At 39.3% G+C, this 19,738-nt stretch overlaps 1 protein-coding gene across 2 annotated transcripts in view; it reads right to left on the reverse strand.

Annotated features, from left to right (window-relative positions):
• Positions 1–19,738, reverse strand: part of Acot9 (acyl-CoA thioesterase 9) — a 43,568-nt gene that overhangs the window by 20,247 nt on the left and 3,583 nt on the right. Inside the window, exons 2-8 of one of the 2 annotated variants that reach the window (XM_048440735.3) lie at positions 17,187–17,284; positions 14,843–14,869; positions 13,875–13,920; positions 11,615–11,785; positions 11,315–11,352; positions 6,516–6,599; positions 6,067–6,170 (exon numbers count right to left, since the gene is read on the reverse strand). In XM_048440735.3, coding sequence (XP_048296692.1) covers positions 6,067–6,170; positions 6,516–6,599; positions 11,315–11,352; positions 11,615–11,785; positions 13,875–13,920; positions 14,843–14,869; positions 17,187–17,284 — 568 coding nt within the window. The remainder of the gene's footprint in view (positions 1–6,066; positions 6,171–6,515; positions 6,600–11,314; positions 11,353–11,614; positions 11,786–13,874; positions 13,921–14,842; positions 14,870–17,186; positions 17,285–19,738) is intronic. The other variant, XM_048440736.3, reaches the window with a different exon arrangement.

Raw genomic sequence — 19,738 nt, forward strand, 5'->3', positions numbered from 1 at the left:
AGAAAGGATATTAAGAGCTGCAAAGGAAAAAGGTCAAGAAACTTATAAACCTATCAGACTTACACCAGACTTCTCTATGGAAACCATGAAAGCCAGAAGGTCCTGGATAGAGGTACTGCAGAAACTAAGAGAACATGGATGCAAGCCCAGACTACTATACCCAGCCAAGCTATTGTTCACTATCAACGGAGAAAACAAAATATTCCAGGATAAAAAAAATTTGAACAATATATAGCTACAAATCCAGCCTTACAGAGAATATTAGAAGGAAAATCACAACCCAAGGAATCCAACATTCCCAAAACTGCCTACAATAACTCACATATCTAGCGACCCTTCATGAGCACAACTCAAAGAAGGAAAACACATACACTCTACTACCCCCAAAAAAATGTTCGGAGTCAACAACCACTGGTCATTAATATCACTTAATATCAATGGACTCAATTCACCTATAAAAAGGCACAGACTTAGAGATTGGATACGAAAACAGGATCCAACATTCTGCTGTTTACAAGAAACATACCTCAACCACAAAGACAGACACCTACTCAGAGTAAAGGGTTGGGAAAAGGTTTTCCAAGCAAATGAACCTAAGAAACAAGCAGGTGTGGCCATTCTAATATCTAACAAAATCGACTTCAAACTAAAAACAATCAGAAGAGATAGAGATGGACATTTCATACTCATAACAGGAACAATTCATCAGGAGGAAGTCTCAATCCTGAATATCTATGCCCCTAATATAAAAACACTCACATATGTAAAAGAAACTTTTCTAGAACTCAAGGCAGTCATCAAACCACACACACTAATAGTAGGAGACTTCAACACACCTCTCTCACCAATGGACAGGTCAATCAGACAGAAACCTAACAAAGAAATAAGAGAATTATTGGAGGTATTGAATCAAATGGACTTAACAGACATCTATAGAACACTCCACCCAAATAGGAAAGAATATACCTTCTTCTCTGCAGCTCATGGAACCTTCTCGAAAATTGACCACATACCAGGTAACAAAGCAAACTGCCACAGATACATAAAAATATTAGTAACCACCTGTGTCTTGTCAGATCACCATGGATTAAAGTTAGAATTCAACAACAATGCTACTCCCAGGAAACTAACAAACTCATGAAAGTTGAACAGTCAACTACTAAATCACCCCTGGGTCAAGGACGAAATAAAGAAAGAAATTAAAGTCTTCCTTGAATTTAATGAAAATGAAGACACAACATACTCAAACCTAAGGGACACTATGAAAGCAGTGCTAAGAGGAAAGTTTATAGCACTAAGTGTCCAATTAAAGAAAATGGAGAAAGCACACATTGAAGACTTAACAGCACACTTAAAGCTCTAGAAAAAAAAGAAGCTGATTCACCCAGGAGGAGTAGAAGACTGGAAATAATCAAACTGAGGCCTGAAATCAACAAAATAGAAACAGAGAAAACAATCCAAAGAATCAATGAAACAAAAAGCTGGTTCTTGGAGAAAATCAACAAGATTGACAAACCCCTATCCAAACTAATCAAATGGCAGAGAGAGAACATGCAAATTAATAAGATCAGAAATGAAAAGGGGGACATAACCACAGACACAAAGGAAATTCAGAGAATCATTAGATCTTACTATGAAAGTTTATATGCCACAAAGTTGGAAAATGTACAAGAAATGGACATTTTTTTTAGATAAGTACCATATACCAAAGTTTAACCAAGAACAGGTGAACAATTTAAATAAACCTGTTAGTCGCGAAGAATTAGAAGCTGTTATCAAAAATCTCCCTACCAAAAAAAGCACAGGACCAGATGGTTTCAATGCAGAATTCTACCAGAACTTCCAGGAAGAGCTAATACCTATACTCCTTAATGTATTTCACAATATAGAAACATAAGAGTCATCACCAAACTCCTTTTATGAAGCTACAGTTACTCTGATACCAAAACCACACAATGACACAACCAAAAAAGAGAATTACAGGCCAATTTTACTCATGAACATTGACGCAAAAATTCTCAATAAAATCCTGGCAAACCGAATCCAGGAACACATTAGAAAAATTATCCATTATGATTAAGTAGGCTTCATCGCAGAGAGGCAGGGCTGGTTCAACCTTAGAAAATCTGTCAATGTAATCCATCATATAAATAAACTGAAAGAAAAAACCATATGATCATTTCATTAGATGCTGAAAGCGCATTTGACAAAATTCAACACCCATTTATGATAAAGGTCTTGGAGAAACTAGGGATACAAGGATCATACCTAAATATAATAAAAGCAATATACAGCAAGCCGACAGCTAACATCAAACTGAATGGAGAGAAACTCAAAGCCACTCTACTAAAATCAGGAACACGACAAGGCTGTCCACTCTCTCCATACCTCTTCAATATAGTGCTTGAAGTTCTAGCAATAGCAATAAGGCAACATAAGGGGATCAAGGGGATTGGAATTGGAAAGGATGAAGTTAAACTTTCGTTATTTGCAGACGATATGATAGTGTACATAAGCGACCCCAAAAACTCTACCAAAGAACTCCTATAGCTGATAAGCACCTTCAGTAATGTGGCAGGATACAAGATCAACTCCAAAAAATCGGTAGCCCTCCTATACACAAAGGGTAAAGAAGCAGACAGGGAAATCAGAGAAACATCACCTTTCACGATAGCCACAAATTGCATAAAATATCTTGGGGTAACTCTAAGTAAGGAAGTGAAAGACCTATTTGACAAGAACTTTAAGTCTTTGAAGAAAGAAATTGAGGAGGTTACCAGAAAATGGAAAGACCTCCCCTGCTCTTGGATTGGGAGAATCAACATAGTAAAAATGGTAATTCTACCATAAGCAATCTATAGATTCAATGCAGTCCCCATCAAAATCCCATCAAACTTCTTCACAGACCTTGAGAGAACAATAATCAAGTTTATATGGAAAAACAAAAAACCCAGGATAGCCAAAACACTCTTATACAATAAAGGAACTTCAGGAGGCATTACCATCCCTGACTTCAAACTCTATTACAGAGCTACAGTATTGAAAACAGCTTGGTATTGGCATAAGAACAGAGAAGTCGACCTATGGAATCGAATAGAAGACCCGGATATTAACCCACAAACCTATGAACACCTGATTTTCGACAAGGGAACTAAAGGTATACAATGGAAGAAGGAAAGCATCTTTAACAAATGGTGCTGGCATAACTGGATGTCAACCTGTAGAAGAATGAAAATAGATCCATATCTATCACCATGCATAAAACTCAAGTCCAAATGGATTAAAGATCTCAACATTAATCTGACCACTTTGAACTAGATAGAAGAGAAAGTGGGAAGTAGTCTACAAGATATAGGCACAGGAGGCCACTTCCTAAGTAGAACCCTAGTAGCACAGACAATAAGAGAATCAATTAGTAAATGGGACCTACTGAAACTGAGAAGCTTCTGTAAAGCAAAGGACACTGTCAGTAAGACAAAAAGGCTACCTTCAGACTGGGAGAAGATCTTCACCAACCCCTCATCAGACAAAGGTCTGATCTCCAAAATATACAAAGAACTCAAGAAACTAGACACTAAAACTCTAATTAACCCAATTAAAAAATGGGGTACTGAACTGAACAGAGAATTCACAACAGATTAACTTCGAATGGCCAAAAGGCACTTAAGGTCATGCTCTACCTCCTTAGCGGTCAGGGAAATGCAAATCAAAACAACTTTGAGATACCATCTTACACCCGTCAGAATGGCTAAAATCAAAACACCAATGATAGCCTATGCTGGAGAGGTTGTGGAGTAAGGGGAACACTCATCCATTGTTGACGGGAATGCAAACTTGTGCAGCCACTTTGGAAATCAGTGTGGCTGCTTCCCAGGAAATTGGGAATCAACCTATCTCGGGATCCAGCAACCTAGGTAATATACCCAAGAGATGCCCAATCATACTACAAAAACAGTTGTTCAACTATGTTCATAGCAGCATTATTTGTAATAGCCAGAACCTGGAAAAAACCTAGGTGCCCCTCAATGGAAAAATTGACAATGAAAGTGTGGTACATCTACACATTAGAGTACTACTTAGCGGTAAAAAACAATGATATCTTGAATTTTGCATGCAAATGGATAGAAACAGAAAACAGTATCCTGAGTGAGAGAACCCAGACCCAAAAATATGAATATGGTATGTACTCACTCATTTGTGGATTCTAGCCATAGATAAAGAACATTGAGCCTATAGTTTGTGATCCTAGAGAACCTAATAAGGTGAACCCAAAGAAAAACATATATAGATCCTCCTGGAAATTGGAAGCACACAAGTTAGCTTGGTAAAAGTTAGGAGCATGGGGGTGGGGTGGGGTGGGGGGAAGGGGAGAGGGGGAGAGAGAGGGGAGAAGGGAAGGATTGGGGAGAGCTTGGGGGAGTGAGAGGGTTGAAATGGAGGAAGGGTGGATATGGGAGCAGGGAAGAAGATATCTTAATTAAGGGAGCCATTTTAGGGTTGGCAAGAGACATGGCTCTTGAGGGGATCCCAGGTGTCCATGGCGATGTTCCCAGCTAGGTCCTTGGGCAGTAGAGGAGAGGGTGCCTGAACTGGTCTTGTCCCATAGTCACACTGATGACTATCTCAAAAAGCGTCATAGAACCTTCATCTGGCGATGGATGGAGATAGAGACAGAGACCCACATCAGAGCACTGGACTGAGCTCCTAAGGTCCAGTTGAAGAGCAGAAGGAGGGAGAAGATGAGCAAGGAAGTCAGGACCGCGAGGGGTTGGTCCACCCACTGAGACAGTGTGACTGATCTAATAGGAGCTCTAATAGGAGCTGGACTGGGACTGAGCAAGCATGTGATCAAACAGGATTCTCTAAATGTGGTTGACAATGGGGGCAGATGGGAAGCCATTGATAATGGCACTGGGACTTCTTTCTATTGCATGCACTGGCTTTTTGAGATCCTAGTCTGTTTGGATGCACACCTTCTGGGCCTGGAAGGAGGGGGTAAGGTCTTGGACTTCCCACAGGGCAGAGTATCCTGCCCTCTCTTAGGACTGGAGGGGGAGGGTGAGTGGGGCAGCAGGAGGGAAGTGAGAGGAGGGGAAGAAGTGGAAATTTTGATTCCTATTATTTATAAATTAATAAAAAATTACCAGAGAGAGAGAGAAAGAAATATACACACATGAAAACTACTGCGTACTGGTTGGTTTTGTGTGTCAATTTGATACAAGCTAGAGTCATCAGAGAGAAAGAATCCTCTGTTGAGGAAATGCCTCCATGAGATCCAGCTGTAAGGCATTTCCTCAATTAGTGATCAATGGGGTAGGGCCTAGCCCACTGTGGATGATGCCATCCTTGGACTGGTGATCCTGGGTGCTAAAAAAAAGCTGGCTGAGAAAGCCTGGAAACAAACCAGGAAGTAGCATTCTTCCATGGCCTCTGTATCAGCTCCTGCCTCCAGGTTCCAACCCTGTTTGAGTTCCTGTCCTGACTCCCTTCATTGATGAACAGCAATATAGATTTGTAAGCCAGACAAATCCTTTCCTCCACGACTTACTTTTTGGTCATGGTGTTTCATTGCAGTAACTAAGATACAATGACAAAAGTAGAAATGCCTCCTGATACTAAGAAGAGGTAGGCAAAGATAATCTCCTGCAAGTTTAAGACAGAAAATGACCCTGCTGACAGCTTGGTTTGGAAATCAGAGCCTCCAAATTCAAACAATAAATTGCTGATATTTTTTTTAAATTGCTGATATTTTTAAGCCACCAGTTTGCAGGACTTTTTGATACAGCAGTCCCACAAAAGTAATACAGTAATCAGTTCAATTCACATCTAGTACAACTCAGACTTTTGTGAAATCCTCCTGGGCAAAATCAGAAACAAATACCTTAATGTACAGCTGTATATGATTACAAAATAATATATATATATATATATTAAATGCAAATAGCAAAAGGAAGATGCTATTCCTCCTTTGGATTATTAATTATATTTGAATAATTAACAGCTTTTCTGCAAGTGAGATTAGCTGATTATATTTGAACAGTGAGGGATCTTCATGCACATACATACCTGGAACATTTTCATCTTCACTTCCATGGATGTCTTTCCAACCCAGCTAACATGGCCAGAGAACTTAATGTCCTGTTCAGGACTTAAGCTCTGTTTACACATGTCTGCAAAACAGAAAATTAAGAGCCACGCAAACTATATCAAAAAAGTCTGTACTATAAGTGAACAATAACATCTAAAAAGCTGGCAAGTTGTATTATATTTTTCTTCAAAACCACAATAATTTTTGACCCACAAAATAAATCTAAAAATCTGAGACCATACAAGGACCATAAAAACTATAATTAAATTAAACTCTTCCACTTAATTATATAAACATCATGTTATATTCTAGATAGTTTCATATATACATTAAAATCCCCTTTAAAGGAAACCATTTCCCCCCAATCCCAATAATAGTTCATAATTACTGAAAATTATAAGTATGCATAGAAGCTGATCTTGCTTACCAATCTTGTCCACTAGGGCTGTCACTATTGATAAAGGAGACATCGTAACAGAATGATTTCTGTTGTGCATGTAGCAAATAAGAACTGTAGAAAACCAGAAGAGTATAAAATAATAGAAAAGTAAAATTATTTCTTCCATTTACAATTCTCTCCCTTAAATTCACAAAAGGTCTTATTTTCAATAAAATACAGTATTACTCAAGTAATGATCTTATTCTAGAACTAAAGACTCCTCTTTTGGTTTACTGAGACAAGCTCCCACTCTGTTGCCCAGGCTGATTGGGAACTCACTATACATTCCAGGCTGGTCCCAAACATGTGGTGATTATTCTACCTCATTCTCCTACATACAAGAATTGCAGATGTGAACCTCCAGGCTTAGAAAGAAATTTTTCCTCTTTTTATGTGTGTGTGCTTGCATATATATATTATTGCTAATGCTCTTAACTACTGAGCCATCTCTCCAGCCCCTGCTTCAAGTCTCTTAGGTGCCAGGATTACAAGCCACTCAACTATACTTGGTAGCAAAGACTTTTATGAACTGAATCAATCTGAAGATCCTTTAATCTAATTATTCCCTCAGTTATAGATTAAGTAAGGAAACAAAATTCCAAAGCTCAGAGCAGCCAAGTAGCTTATCACCACCCTGAGGAAACAGTGCTAAACGAGAGCAAGAACTTAGGGCAAGCTGACAGTATCAAGCAAACACTCTCAGAAGAGAGGAACTAAGCAAAGGCCTCAGTTACATGCTTTCCTCCCAATTCTTCCGCAGTCACGAAGCTGTTTTCCTTAGTTATCCCTCTTTCCTAACCACACTCCTGACTCCCACACTGTCCTAGAATCCTGTGTACACATTCTGTATCTTAACATACATTATATATTTTCCAAGTATGGCTCCATGTGCCTTAGGAATATGAACTCATTCAAATTTGTATTGCAGTTACACATTGGTTGGTGTCCCTGCTTTTTCCACCATGATGTACTCAAATGTGTCTCATTCGTCCTCAGGTCAAAGTCTGTTGAATAAATACTTGCTGAATGACAGTTAATTCTTCCATCCATATACCTGTTAAAGGCATGCAATATTACAGGCAAGAAACCCCACTTAAAAGCCTGTCAGGTTCCCAGAAATGTTGTGTTTGACCTGTGTCACAGTAGTAGAATAAAAGATTTAAAAAATTCAAGAAATAAGAAAAAAGTAGATCTGACAAGACTTGAATAAATGCAAGTTTCTAGCTTAGATAAGTGGGAAAATACAGCAAGAACACAATGGGCCAACTGCATTGAAATGTTTGCTTGTTTATTCAGAGCTAGAAATTGACTCCCACCATGCTTAGCTTGCACTATGCCACTAAGCTATAGCTCCCAGCTGAAGATTTTAAATTTGAGAAGTCTAAAAGTACATTAAAAGGAAGATATCCAGCAGACAGGAAGACAACCTGGGACTCAGAGGAGCCCAGGAAATGTAGTTTTACAGGTATTTAGTATATTCATAGCAACTGAAGGGCTGAAAATAGATGAGATTATTTATACAGAATGTACAAAGGCAGTTTTCAAAAATGCAGAAGATAAACACTCTGGAACAGTAAACATTTAATGGATCAACAGAGAAAGAGGAACCTATGAAGAGTACTAGAAAAGAGATGCCAAAGAGTCAAGAAGAAACAGAGACCAAGAATGAGGGGAACACTATCACAAATCACAAGAGAGATCAGGGAAGCTGGGGGAAGAACTTAGTAGACCGTGCAGTGAAGGAGACAAGGGTGAGTGTGGCAAGAATACTGTCAACGGCACAGAAGCGGTGAACCCAGGCCTTAGCAGCCAGACAAGTAATCAACAGTTCACAGTAAGGAACAGCAAAACAAACAAACGTTTCTAATTCTTTCCAGAAATCAGCAATGAAGGGAAGGGGAAAACTGAGAGTGTTTATAAGGAAAGGGGATTTTATCTGCTTTTCATTTTGAGATGGAGAATCTTGATGTTTATAAAATGTGGGGAAAGTAAAGTTGCGAAATGGCTTGGGATACAAAGAAAACAGCTTAACTGGTATGGCTAGTTCCCCAAAGAGGGAATCAAAAGTATTAAGAGAATAGATGGAAGAGATTGGCCATCAACAGGAGGTCACGAGAGAGAATACAAGGGTAGGGTCAAAAAGAGAGCTCAGTCACTAAAGGCACTTGCTGCTAAGCCTAAGAGCCTCAGGTCAATCCCCAAAATCCACATGGTAGAAAGGTAGAAACAACTCCCATAAACTTTCCTTTAATTGCCTGTTCATGCACACACAAATAAATTTAAAAATTTAAAAAAGAGAACTAAGGGCAATGGCAAAGGTGTTTGTGTATATAAGGATAGCTAAGAAAACCAAAGTAAGATATGCAAATATAAATGTGTATAATTTTTAAAGACTACCTAGAATTTCTAACTAATGTAGAGGAGAAGGGCAGCTGTATGTCTTGTGTTTGTATTGTAAGAGACTTGAGAGTCTTTCTTTAAGTCCTTTCCCAACAGTTCAGTTTAAAAGTCATTATGAGGGAGTGAGAAGGGCATGGAGGAATGAATGGAATGAGCAGGATATTCATGTAAAGGGGAGGTGACAAAAGTATGGTAAGCGTGTTGCAAGCCAAAAACAATGAAGATGGTGACCATCGAGAAAGGACCTAAATTTTTAGGGTGCCAGAGTCCAAAGGATGTGACTAAGAGGATTTGGGTAGTGGCTCTGGTAAATGGGTTACAGGCAGGAACCTGGTCAAGTTAATAAATATATTAAAGATAATGGAGCTAACTGGAAAAGGGAATTATAAATATTGAAGTACAAACCATAGACTGCTAAACAAAAGTTGAAGGAACCAGTTTAAAAGCATAGTCTCCATATACATAGATCAATAAGTAAACAAATGTAAATGGACAATCATGCACATACATATCCAGGATCGTGACAACCAGTAGCAACAACTACTCCCAGCACATAGACCTTGGTTTCTAAATGCCATTCTCCAGTAAAAAGAACTACAGTCCCTTTGAGACTTGGCTAACTGGCTGTCTGGACCAGAGAAAGGATAAGATGAATCTAGAATATCTTACTGGTCAGAAAGTTTAAAATGCTCATAGAATGATGGAGGATACATTTTTAAAATTCAGGGAGCCATGGAGATTGCTCAGTTTTATAAAGAGAGGCCAGCCTGGGCTACATAGCAAGTTCTAGGCCATCCTATACAACAAAACGTTGTTTGAAAATTTAACAGCAAATTGTGAGACTAAGAATGTAGGTCAGTGCTGGAACACTTACTGCCATGTACAAGGCCCTTGGCTCAATTTCCAGCACTGAAACATCATGAAGAGGAAAAAGATACTAATAATAATAACTGAAAGTCTGGCAAAGAATGGGATACTTACAAGTGTCCTTACAATGATGCTAATTTGCTACAAAGGGGAAAGGAGTAATTTTACAGAAAACATGTCAGATATCACATTCACTATGTGAAAGTTTACCTTATCAGAAACTGGACAAATAAAAAGCTAAGTATCATTTGATGAGCCACAGTAAGAACAAAGCACCCCTGCTGAAGATACAAATCCTGCTGAAGATACAAATCCTGACACTAATCATGAGAACTCATCAGATAAGACCAACCAATGAGAGGGCTTGTCTATAAGAATCTATAAGAAAAGCAGCCCGCACACTTCTAAAGGGCTAAGCTTACAAAAACCATGAAAAGGCTGGGTGTCTATTTCTAACACAAGTACCAAATGCATTTCATGCATGGAAAGTGTGCCTTTCTTTAATAAATGACCACTAGTGAATACTGACTAGCCCTGGGGATTAAAAAGTGTTAACTTTCTGATCATGATTGTGTAGCATTATGGTTATATAAGAGATGTCCTACTTCATAGAAAATATACACTAAAATATATGGTGGGCTGCAATTTAATTTTTCACACAGGATTCATGGAAAATGCTTCTTTACATGGTATCTGTAACTTGTCTTTAAATACCTTTTAAAAACTGGGTGGTGGTGGTGCACAGCTTTAATCCCAGCACTTGGGAGTCAGAGGCAAGTGGATCTCTGTGAGTTCCAGGACAGCCTGGTCTACGAAGTGAGTTCCTGGATAGTCAGGGCTTTTATACAGAGAAATCCTGTCTCTAAACACTCCTACAAAAAATTTCTTTTAAAAAGTTTTAGTGACCCATTGAGTTTAGTTGGGGTGCACATACGGGCACAAGTGAGGGATTATTTACAGGATCATAGCTCAATTTACCTGTGACTACACCACTTAAGAAACCACTAACTGTCTATAGATCCTCAGGGAGGAGTGGAGCTTCATAAGCGCCTCATACCTCTAATAACAGTTAACAGCACATAAAGGTTCCGGGAGAGCTGGGGCCTGCTAGGTAGTTTACTCCCCTATGATGGATTGCCAAAGGGCCCAATCTCATACAGGTCTTGTACACGCAATAACCTGAGTACAATGGCCATGTCATGCTTAGATAACAGTGTTCCTCGACATTATAGATAAAACTGCATCTAGAGTGCATGCTTAGCATGCTCGAGACCCCAGGTTCAATCCCCTGCATTCAAATTAAAATTTAAAACTAAAAAAAAATCATAAAGAAGGTTCATTTGGATGGTAACTCTGTTAAATGGAAATCCATATGCATAAGAAAAACAGTATGACAATGAAAAACCTTTTTTGTCCATTTAGAATAGCCTCATCTGTGTGGTATAAAGAATAAAATGGCCCTTTCCATCAGGGATTCGCTGTCTACCTGTAACTGTTCTTAGAAAGACAAATACCAGTACCTCCTAAGCTGTCAAGGTCCTCAAGTATCCGGCCGAATCTGTGAAATAAAGCCAAATGTGAATTAAATGAAAATCACAATGACTTCCCTTTCAAATTTCATAATATCCTTTGGGATAAAGAAAGAGCCCTAAGATTGACTATAGTGATACTTACCCAAGTCTTTCACTGTACTGAACCTACACAGTCATACACTTCAAATAGATGGACTGTAAGGTTTATGAATTATACTTCAAGTCGTTATTTTAAAAGGGAAAAATTATAACAATTTTTTGACAATAATGAAAATAGTACAGTGTTACCTTACTGTGTTTTGAACAGTCAAATATTTATCTCGCAGATCAGGATCACTACCCAAAGGTAGGAGAACTTCGATGAAACTGTCCTTCATTTTCCTCGGTGGCAGGGCTTTCTGTGACTTAGCCAACAGGTTATGAAGCAACTTCCTTTCCTCCATTGCTTTCACATGGTCTCTGAGAAGAAAAGATAGGCTTCACAAAACAAGGACAGTATTGTCCCACAATTCCGGTATCCATTCCCTCAAACAGGTCAGTCAGATACAATAAATGGAAGAAAGGAGGTATCAAGGCCTACTTGATCTTCAATTCTTTCTTTCCCTTCCCACGAAGCATTTGGTGAAACAACATTTCTGATGACATTTTTAGGCTTGTGGATATAAGTCTCATGCTCTCCCAAGTGAATTAGCTGTCACTACATATATACATAAGAAACGCATACTTAGTGATATAGATACACCTAAATGAACCACATATTCAACTGATCAAAAAAAGTTTATTCAGGAGATGGAGATATGGTTCAGTGGTTCAGAGCACTGACTGCTTGTGTAAGGTCTCAGATTCAATTCCCAGTATGCACAGTCATCTGTAACTCCAGTTCCAGAGGATCCGATGCCAACTTCTGGCCTCCTCAGGTACTACACACACATGATGCACATACATAAATCCTGGCAAATCAGCCTTACACATGAAAATAAACAAATCTTTTAAAAGGTTTATTCACACTAGCACCAAAGCTTAGTGGTAGAACACTTGCCTAGCAAAGTCCTGGGTTCAATACTAAGCATGAGAGCAGAGAAAGGCAAGAGACAGGGCGCTGACACTCACATCCTATGTCCTGTCATGTTCATCTTCATTCTCATCTTCTCACTCTCCTCTTCCTCACTCATCTGACTCTCTCCCTCCCCTCCCATCACTGCAATCTCAGAAAACAGACAAACGAGATAAAGGAATGATATCCAAAGGAGGTATGCAAAGTGGAATAAAGGGCTAAAAAGGAAGAAAACATTTTTAAAAGACAGAGAAAAAAGAGTAAAGCAGAAGACAACAGAGAAAGCAATAAGAAACAAAAATGTTAGCAGCAACATTATGTAAGAAGTCTTTCCAAATTTAAATGATAAACTATTATTAGTTTAGTTCACAAAAAATATTGAAGTCAGAGAAACAAGTTAAATGGTACCAGATAAATGGAAAACGTGCAACACTCTGAAATCAAACATGTTAGCCCTGTAAAAGTCAAATTCATGGGGAAAAATAGGTGTAAACTATCAATTTACTCTGGATGGGGGAAACTCAAAAATCATCAGCTGTCAGATGCAACTTTTAAAACATTTTTGAATCTTTACATTGTTTTAAAAACTTTAATCCTAGTCTGGCTACCTCGTCTTGCAACCCAAGCAATCTCTAGACTTCTAGCCAGACATGCCCTTCCTGAATCCACACACGGGTCCTTTTGCCCCACCTTCACCACCCTACTCCATATCCAGATGTCAGAAGTTCTCCTCCAGACTCTAGCCTAGTACGTAACCCCAACAACCTGATGTTTGTTTTTCTGTAACCTCCGGGATCAAGCCAAGGTCTCAGAGGCAATGCCCTGGCCTAGTCTGCATGTCAACCAACCTCTAGACTTCCACCAGGAAGCATCATATCCACAAGCTCCTTCTGGGGACTGGCTTGGTGAGCACCCCTGACCTATTCATCTAAGCCTTTTCCTAACCTCCCAGATTGAGCCTGGATCCCACAGACGGTACACAACCGTAGTCTGGCCTTCTATGCCTTCTCAGCAAGGGCATCCTCGGCTTGGGCCAAGATCCATGCTACCCATCGCCCAAACCACAGGACTCTCCCAGGTCATATACCTTTGAATAAGGGAGTCAAGTTACATAAAACAGTAAAACGAGAAGACTTGAATTCAAGTCCCAAGTCTTGACTGTGAGTTTCAGTTTCACTGTGTTAAAAAATGGAATATAAAAATATGCCATAAGAACATCACAAATTTTCTTCTGAGAATCAATGAATATACCTAAACAGTTTTGAAAATGTGCAATATAAAAAAATAACACAGAAAATGCACAATATAGATAAATCCCACTTTTCATGGTGATGATGCATCAACTGATTAAAACATTAAGAAGCTGCTCTTTTTGCCCCAACAGGAAAGGCCCATCTCCACATAGGTCTCCCCCTCCTATAGAAGGGGATCAGCAACTGTGCCTAAATATTACTTAGCATGATCCCTTGGGGATAAAACAACCAAAGAGCTTACCTCCAGTTTGCGGATACTCCTACTATCTCCCGTAACTTATCCCGAACTGAAACAAAAATAAAGTCATTACCCCATGAAACAAAGCAATAGGAAAAATGGGTTAGGCAAAATGCTCAGGAACTAAGCAAAGCTGCTCATGCATTCAAAAGGTATCAAGATTCCTGAATTCCCATTCAATGCTATAACAGCTCAGGGGAGGGATCAGGCCTCTGCTCTCTGAAAATGGGAAACAACTATACTGTCTCCTTAGTGCAAATAAACATACTTTTTTGTCAATTACTGAGGTTCATTTACATAAATCATAAAATTTTCAACTTTTCATTCAAAAGGGCTGATAAAGCCTTTTGATAAAAAGTCAAGAGTTGAGTCTCTTTAGGATGGAAATCTTTACTACATGTATACACACTTGTATAAGCCAGAGAACAACCATAGGTACCACTATTCAGGTGTGAGCCACTTTGTTTTGGAGACAGGATTTATCACTGGCCTGGAGCTTGTTAGGCTAGGCTAGGCTACCCAGCCTGTGAGCCACAAATAGCCATATGATTTCACATCCTCGGTGTTGGGACTACAGTGTATGCCACCACGTGGGTACTAGGGATCAGTCTCAGGTTCTCATGCCTGCATGGCAAGTACTTTACCAATTGAGCTACCGTCCCAGTCTGGGAACAAAGATATTTATAAACAGAATCTCCACCTATCTTCTTATAGGCAGTATTAGAGAAAATAACTTAGTTCAGCAACTAAAACTAATATCTAAAATTGAGTTTTATTGCAATTGATTACTTACATATCTATACCATCCTAATTAAAGCAGCTTAAGCCAAAAAAAAAATAGAGCAAAGACTTAAATCAAGGTAAAGTAAAGAGTGTGATTGAATTTTAATTAGTGCTCACTATGCAAGAGTGAATTAGCTTAAAATAAAACATAGTGCTGAAGGGAAAAATCAATACTAATTACCACACACCATGGTTCACATGGATAGCTGAACATGCTATAAGAAAAGGGGAAAATAATTAGATAATCAGTAGTAATTTGAAATTAGAAAATAAACATACAGTATTTCAAATAATCCGTTTTTTCTATTATTTCAAAATATACATTCCGGTCATGGGAAATTAAAATGTAACTATATTTGGTCCTTCAGTAACAAAATGATCAAAACCAAATATGGTAAGAATAACATGCAGTTCCCTGAAAGTGGTGGATTTCCTATCATACTGTTGTGCATATGTCATATACTCAGTGAACACACTAACTATGGTGAAACCATAAAGAATCGTAAAACATCACCATTAGTAAATTATTCTTATTTCTGAATTTCCTCCCCCCAAAAATAATATATACAAAATAGCCCAAATAGTACAGATTCCTGATGCTCACTGACATAAAATAGTTCTCACTAGTTTGGTCAGTGTAAAGATTGGTAGGTGCTAAAAGCCAAGAAATTTCAATTTTACACATATTCATATTTTCTCTCTCTTTCACTCAGACCCTTTAAAGAGGTGACAATTTTAATTTTTATGAGTATTTCTGGTTCCTAAGACATACCAAAGTCTGCATATAATATTAGTAAGTGCAATTAAAAATACATTAACAATGTCCCTCTAACAAAACTACAGATAAGCATTTAAGGTTGACACAAATGGCAGGCTCATGTCTTCTTCATGACTATATCTCTGTTCCAGTCTTCTGGAGCTCTACACAGAAAGTGGATAGAAGAAACTTCTCAGTCCCCAAGGCTCCTAGGAACACATCAAATTCTGACTCCGATTTCTACATTCAGCTATTATGCAACTATTTTCATTATTTTATACGTGGGATACTTATGAAACACTGACACTTAACACACATCAGGGATAGAGAGATGATGCAGTGGTTAAGAGCATGTACTTCCCGGGTTTCGGCACCAGTTGCGGGGGGCCATCCTGACCAGCAGGAATGAACGCCACTAAAAACGAGAATTCCTTCTCTGGTCACATCTTTATTTGGAGCATTCCCTTGAGGAAAATTGGGGGAAGGGAAGATAGAGCAGGGACGAGAGAAAGCTTAGAGAGAGAGGGTTGGGCCCAGAGGCAGCTGCTTTTAAGCGGTGGAGAGGCTTGAACGCTGTCCTGATTGGTTAATGCCATTCTGCTGGTCTGAGCATGTGCAAGCAAGGGTGCAGGCAAGGGTGCTCAGCCCCACGTGGCTACCTCCAAACTGCAGGACCACCTGTGCCTCCAGGTGGCTCCCAACACTTGGCCATTCTTACAGGTGTAAGATGGAATCCCAGAGTTGTTTTGATTTGCATTTCTCTGACGGCTAAGGATGTTGAGCACTTCCTTAAGGCCAAGATCAAAAACACTGATGACAACTTATATTGGAGAGGTTGTGGGGAAAAGGGAACACTTCTGCATTGCTGGTGGAAATGCAAGCTGGTACAGCCCGTTTGGATGTCAGTGTGGCAATTTCTCAGAAAATTAGGAAACAACCTTCCTCAAGACCCAGTAATACCACTTTTGGGTATATATCCAAAGGGTGCTCAATCGTGCCACAAGGACATGTGCTCAACTATGTTCATAGTGGCATTGTTTGTCATAGCCAGGACCTGGAAACAACCTAAATGCCCCTCAACTGAAGAATGGATAAGGAAAATGTGTAGTTGGCACTACACAGCAGAAAAAAATGACGACAGCTTGAATTTTGCAGACAAATAGATGGGTCTAGAAAACATTATATTGAGTGAGGTAACCCAGACCCAGAAAGACAATTATCACATGTACTCACTTGTAAGTGGTTTTTAAACATAAAGCAAAGAAAACCAGCCTACAAATCACAACCCCGGAGAACTTAGACAACAATGAGGACACTAAGAGAGACTTACATAGATCTAATCTACATGGGAAGTAGAAAAAGACATCTCCTGAGTAAATTGGAAGCATGGGGAGCATGGGAGAGGGTTTAAGGGGAGGGGAGAGGAAGGAAGGGGAGCAGAGAAAAATGTAGAGCTCAATAAAATCAATAAAAAAATAAGCTAAAACTAAAAAAAAGAGCATTTATTGCTTCTCTGGAATACCTGAATTCAGTTCTCAGCACCTGTATCAGGTGGCTTAGAACCAGCTGTAACTCCAAAGAAAACTGACGTTCCTGCGTGCACACGTGTTCTTGTACAAATGCCCACCTCCTACACACATATATGTGTAATTATTTAAAAGCAAATTTTTAACATGCACGGTTCATTACTGCTGCTATCATTCTGTGCACCACCTCCCAAGGAAAATGGGCTTTTTCATCATGTAGGCACAACAGGAAAAAACAATCATGCTTGCCTTCACCGACGTGTAAGGGTCCATGATTTTTGGTGTACTGGGATCCTTGACTCAGTCCTCTGCCATGAGTAAGAAGCCCCCTGTTCAAGGTACAAAGCCTGGAAAACAAAAGAAAGCATACTTAAAATAGTTTCCAGAGCTGCTTCTCTGGGAATTTGTAAGATGTCACTTCTTCCAGAGAATCTAACCACACACCGCCTTTAGTAAATGTTTTCTTCTTTATTTGCACACCTTATTTCCTCAATAAGTAAGATCAACTCAATCACAAACTAATCGTCTTTGAACTTTGAGTCATCCCTTTGCACTCAAAGAAAAGTACTTACAAAACTTGTCGGGAAATTCCTAGGGCCCTAAAGAAAGAAAAATAAAAGCTATGCACCCAAAGGAGCCTTACCAATTCTCTCAAAAATAAGCTGGGTAAGCTGATGGGTAGCTCACTTTTGCAAATGTTGACAACCATATACTACCCGATCAGTAATAACATACAGCAGCCTGGTATGGTGGCAGATCCAGGTGAGTTCAAGGCCAGCCTGTTCTACACAGTGAGTTCCAAGACAATGAGGGCTAAATAGTGAGACCTCAGCCACCCACCCACACATACTCTGAAAGCTGAAACGTTACTGAAGGAATCAAGAATTCTAACCACCATCATCTAGTTCAAGTTACTGGCAAATTCCTACACTACATAATGTTATGATAATAACTAACCAAAAAATGTACATGTTTACCTTTTCTTAGAGCAAGCTACTGAGTTACAGCATTCAGTGAAAGTCATTCAGTAAAACTGATTTATAAAAAGCTACTTACATGTAGTTTTGACAATTAATGTGCTGCTAGAATAAATCTTTGACCTTTCACCAAGCCAACTAATTCAGCTGCAAAACAAGATATGATTATGGATACTTCCTCACAGGAGATTTTTAACCCTTTTGCCACCCGGTCATCTTATTTAGCTGTGACACAATCCCTGTTGGCACACTAAAACAGGAGCGCCCACTGGAGGCTTCAGTCTTTATGCCCTCTTCGTTCCTCATCTGAATGGCTGCCAGTCACTTGGCATTTTGTTTCACACAGTACCCTTTCCCTTTTCTATACTTTTCTACACAGATTAATAATATTCTAGTCTTCTTGATCTTAACCTTAAAATTTGAATTTTCTCACAATGTGATTTAGATTTTCTATTTTCCATCATTGTATACACTTTTATATAAGTTCAAATCTATTAGCCATGGAAGTAGGTTATGTATTCCTGTATTCCATCATCTCATAAACTAGGATTCTGCAATAGAACATACCTAGTTTTAAAGAACATACAGGGGATGGAGGGTGACAAAAATCACAATTTGAGTTCAATCCCCAGGGCCCACAGAAAGGTAAACAGAAAGAACTGACATCATATAAGTGTCCTATGACCTCTACCTACACACCATGGCACACACATGTACATCATGCAGATATACACACATACACAATAATATTGTTTTTAAATAAAAAACACTGGCGAGATTGGGGAGGTAGCTCAGTGGGTATGGTATAACTTCGTTCAAATATCAGCAACCACATAGTTAGGTGTGGCTGCATGGGTGTCTATAACCCCAGAGACAGGAAAACCACCAGGGTTTGCTGGCCTCAATGATCAACTCCTGTCTCATGGGAATAAGGCCAGTGTTAGAGCAGGATACTCAATGGCCTCATCTTGATTCTGCATGCAAATCAACACAGTTGTAAACATACATGTGCATACACCTCAACTCACATGCACTGACAAACATGAAGAACCCACTACAAAAAGAAAATCTAATCATTCCCATTGCTACCATTTGCCAAAAGACAAAATGGCCCTGATTTCAAACCCCAGGGGTAACTGAATTCAGAAAAACACCTGGGTCAACATATTTTCAAAGTGAGTCTCATATCCTAAGTTTGTATGCAGCTTAAAAGATGGGATATATATTTTAAGGAAATTTGAACACTTTTTAAAGAAACTGTATGAATTGAGCATATAACTGAGTTTGCTGAGTGACTGCCTACCATGCTTGAGGCCCTGGGTTCAGTTTCCAGCATATATAAAATTAAGGGTGGTGGCACATGCCTACAATCACATTGAAGAGGTAAAGGGGTGTGTGGGGGGAGGTATGTGGGTATGTGGACATGAGTGTTGCTGTATGTGGGTGCCGGTGGGGTCCAGCCCAAGGGAATGACTCTTATGAGCTGGAGTTACAGGTAGCTGTGGGCTATCTGACGTGGGTGCTGGGATTCAAACTCAGGTCCTCTGGAAGAGCTCCAAGTGCTCTTAACTACACAGCTATTTCTCTAGTCCCTGAACTGTATACCTTAAAACTTGAAAAGACCCAGGCAGTGGTGGTGCACACCTTTAATCCCAGCACTTGAAAGACAGAAGCAGAAGGATCTCTGGGAGTTCGAGGCCAGCCTGGTCTACAAAGCAAGTTCCAGGACAGTTAAGTCTGTTACACAGAGAAACCCTGCTCAGAAAAAAAAAAGAACTTGAAAAAAGACTCATATAACATTGATATGAGAAAGAATAGCTTTTA

The sequence above is a fragment of the Myodes glareolus genome, chromosome X (assembly GCF_982192425.1).
Source record: "Myodes glareolus chromosome X, mMyoGla1.1, whole genome shotgun sequence".
Lineage (NCBI taxonomy): Eukaryota > Metazoa > Chordata > Mammalia > Rodentia > Cricetidae > Myodes > Myodes glareolus.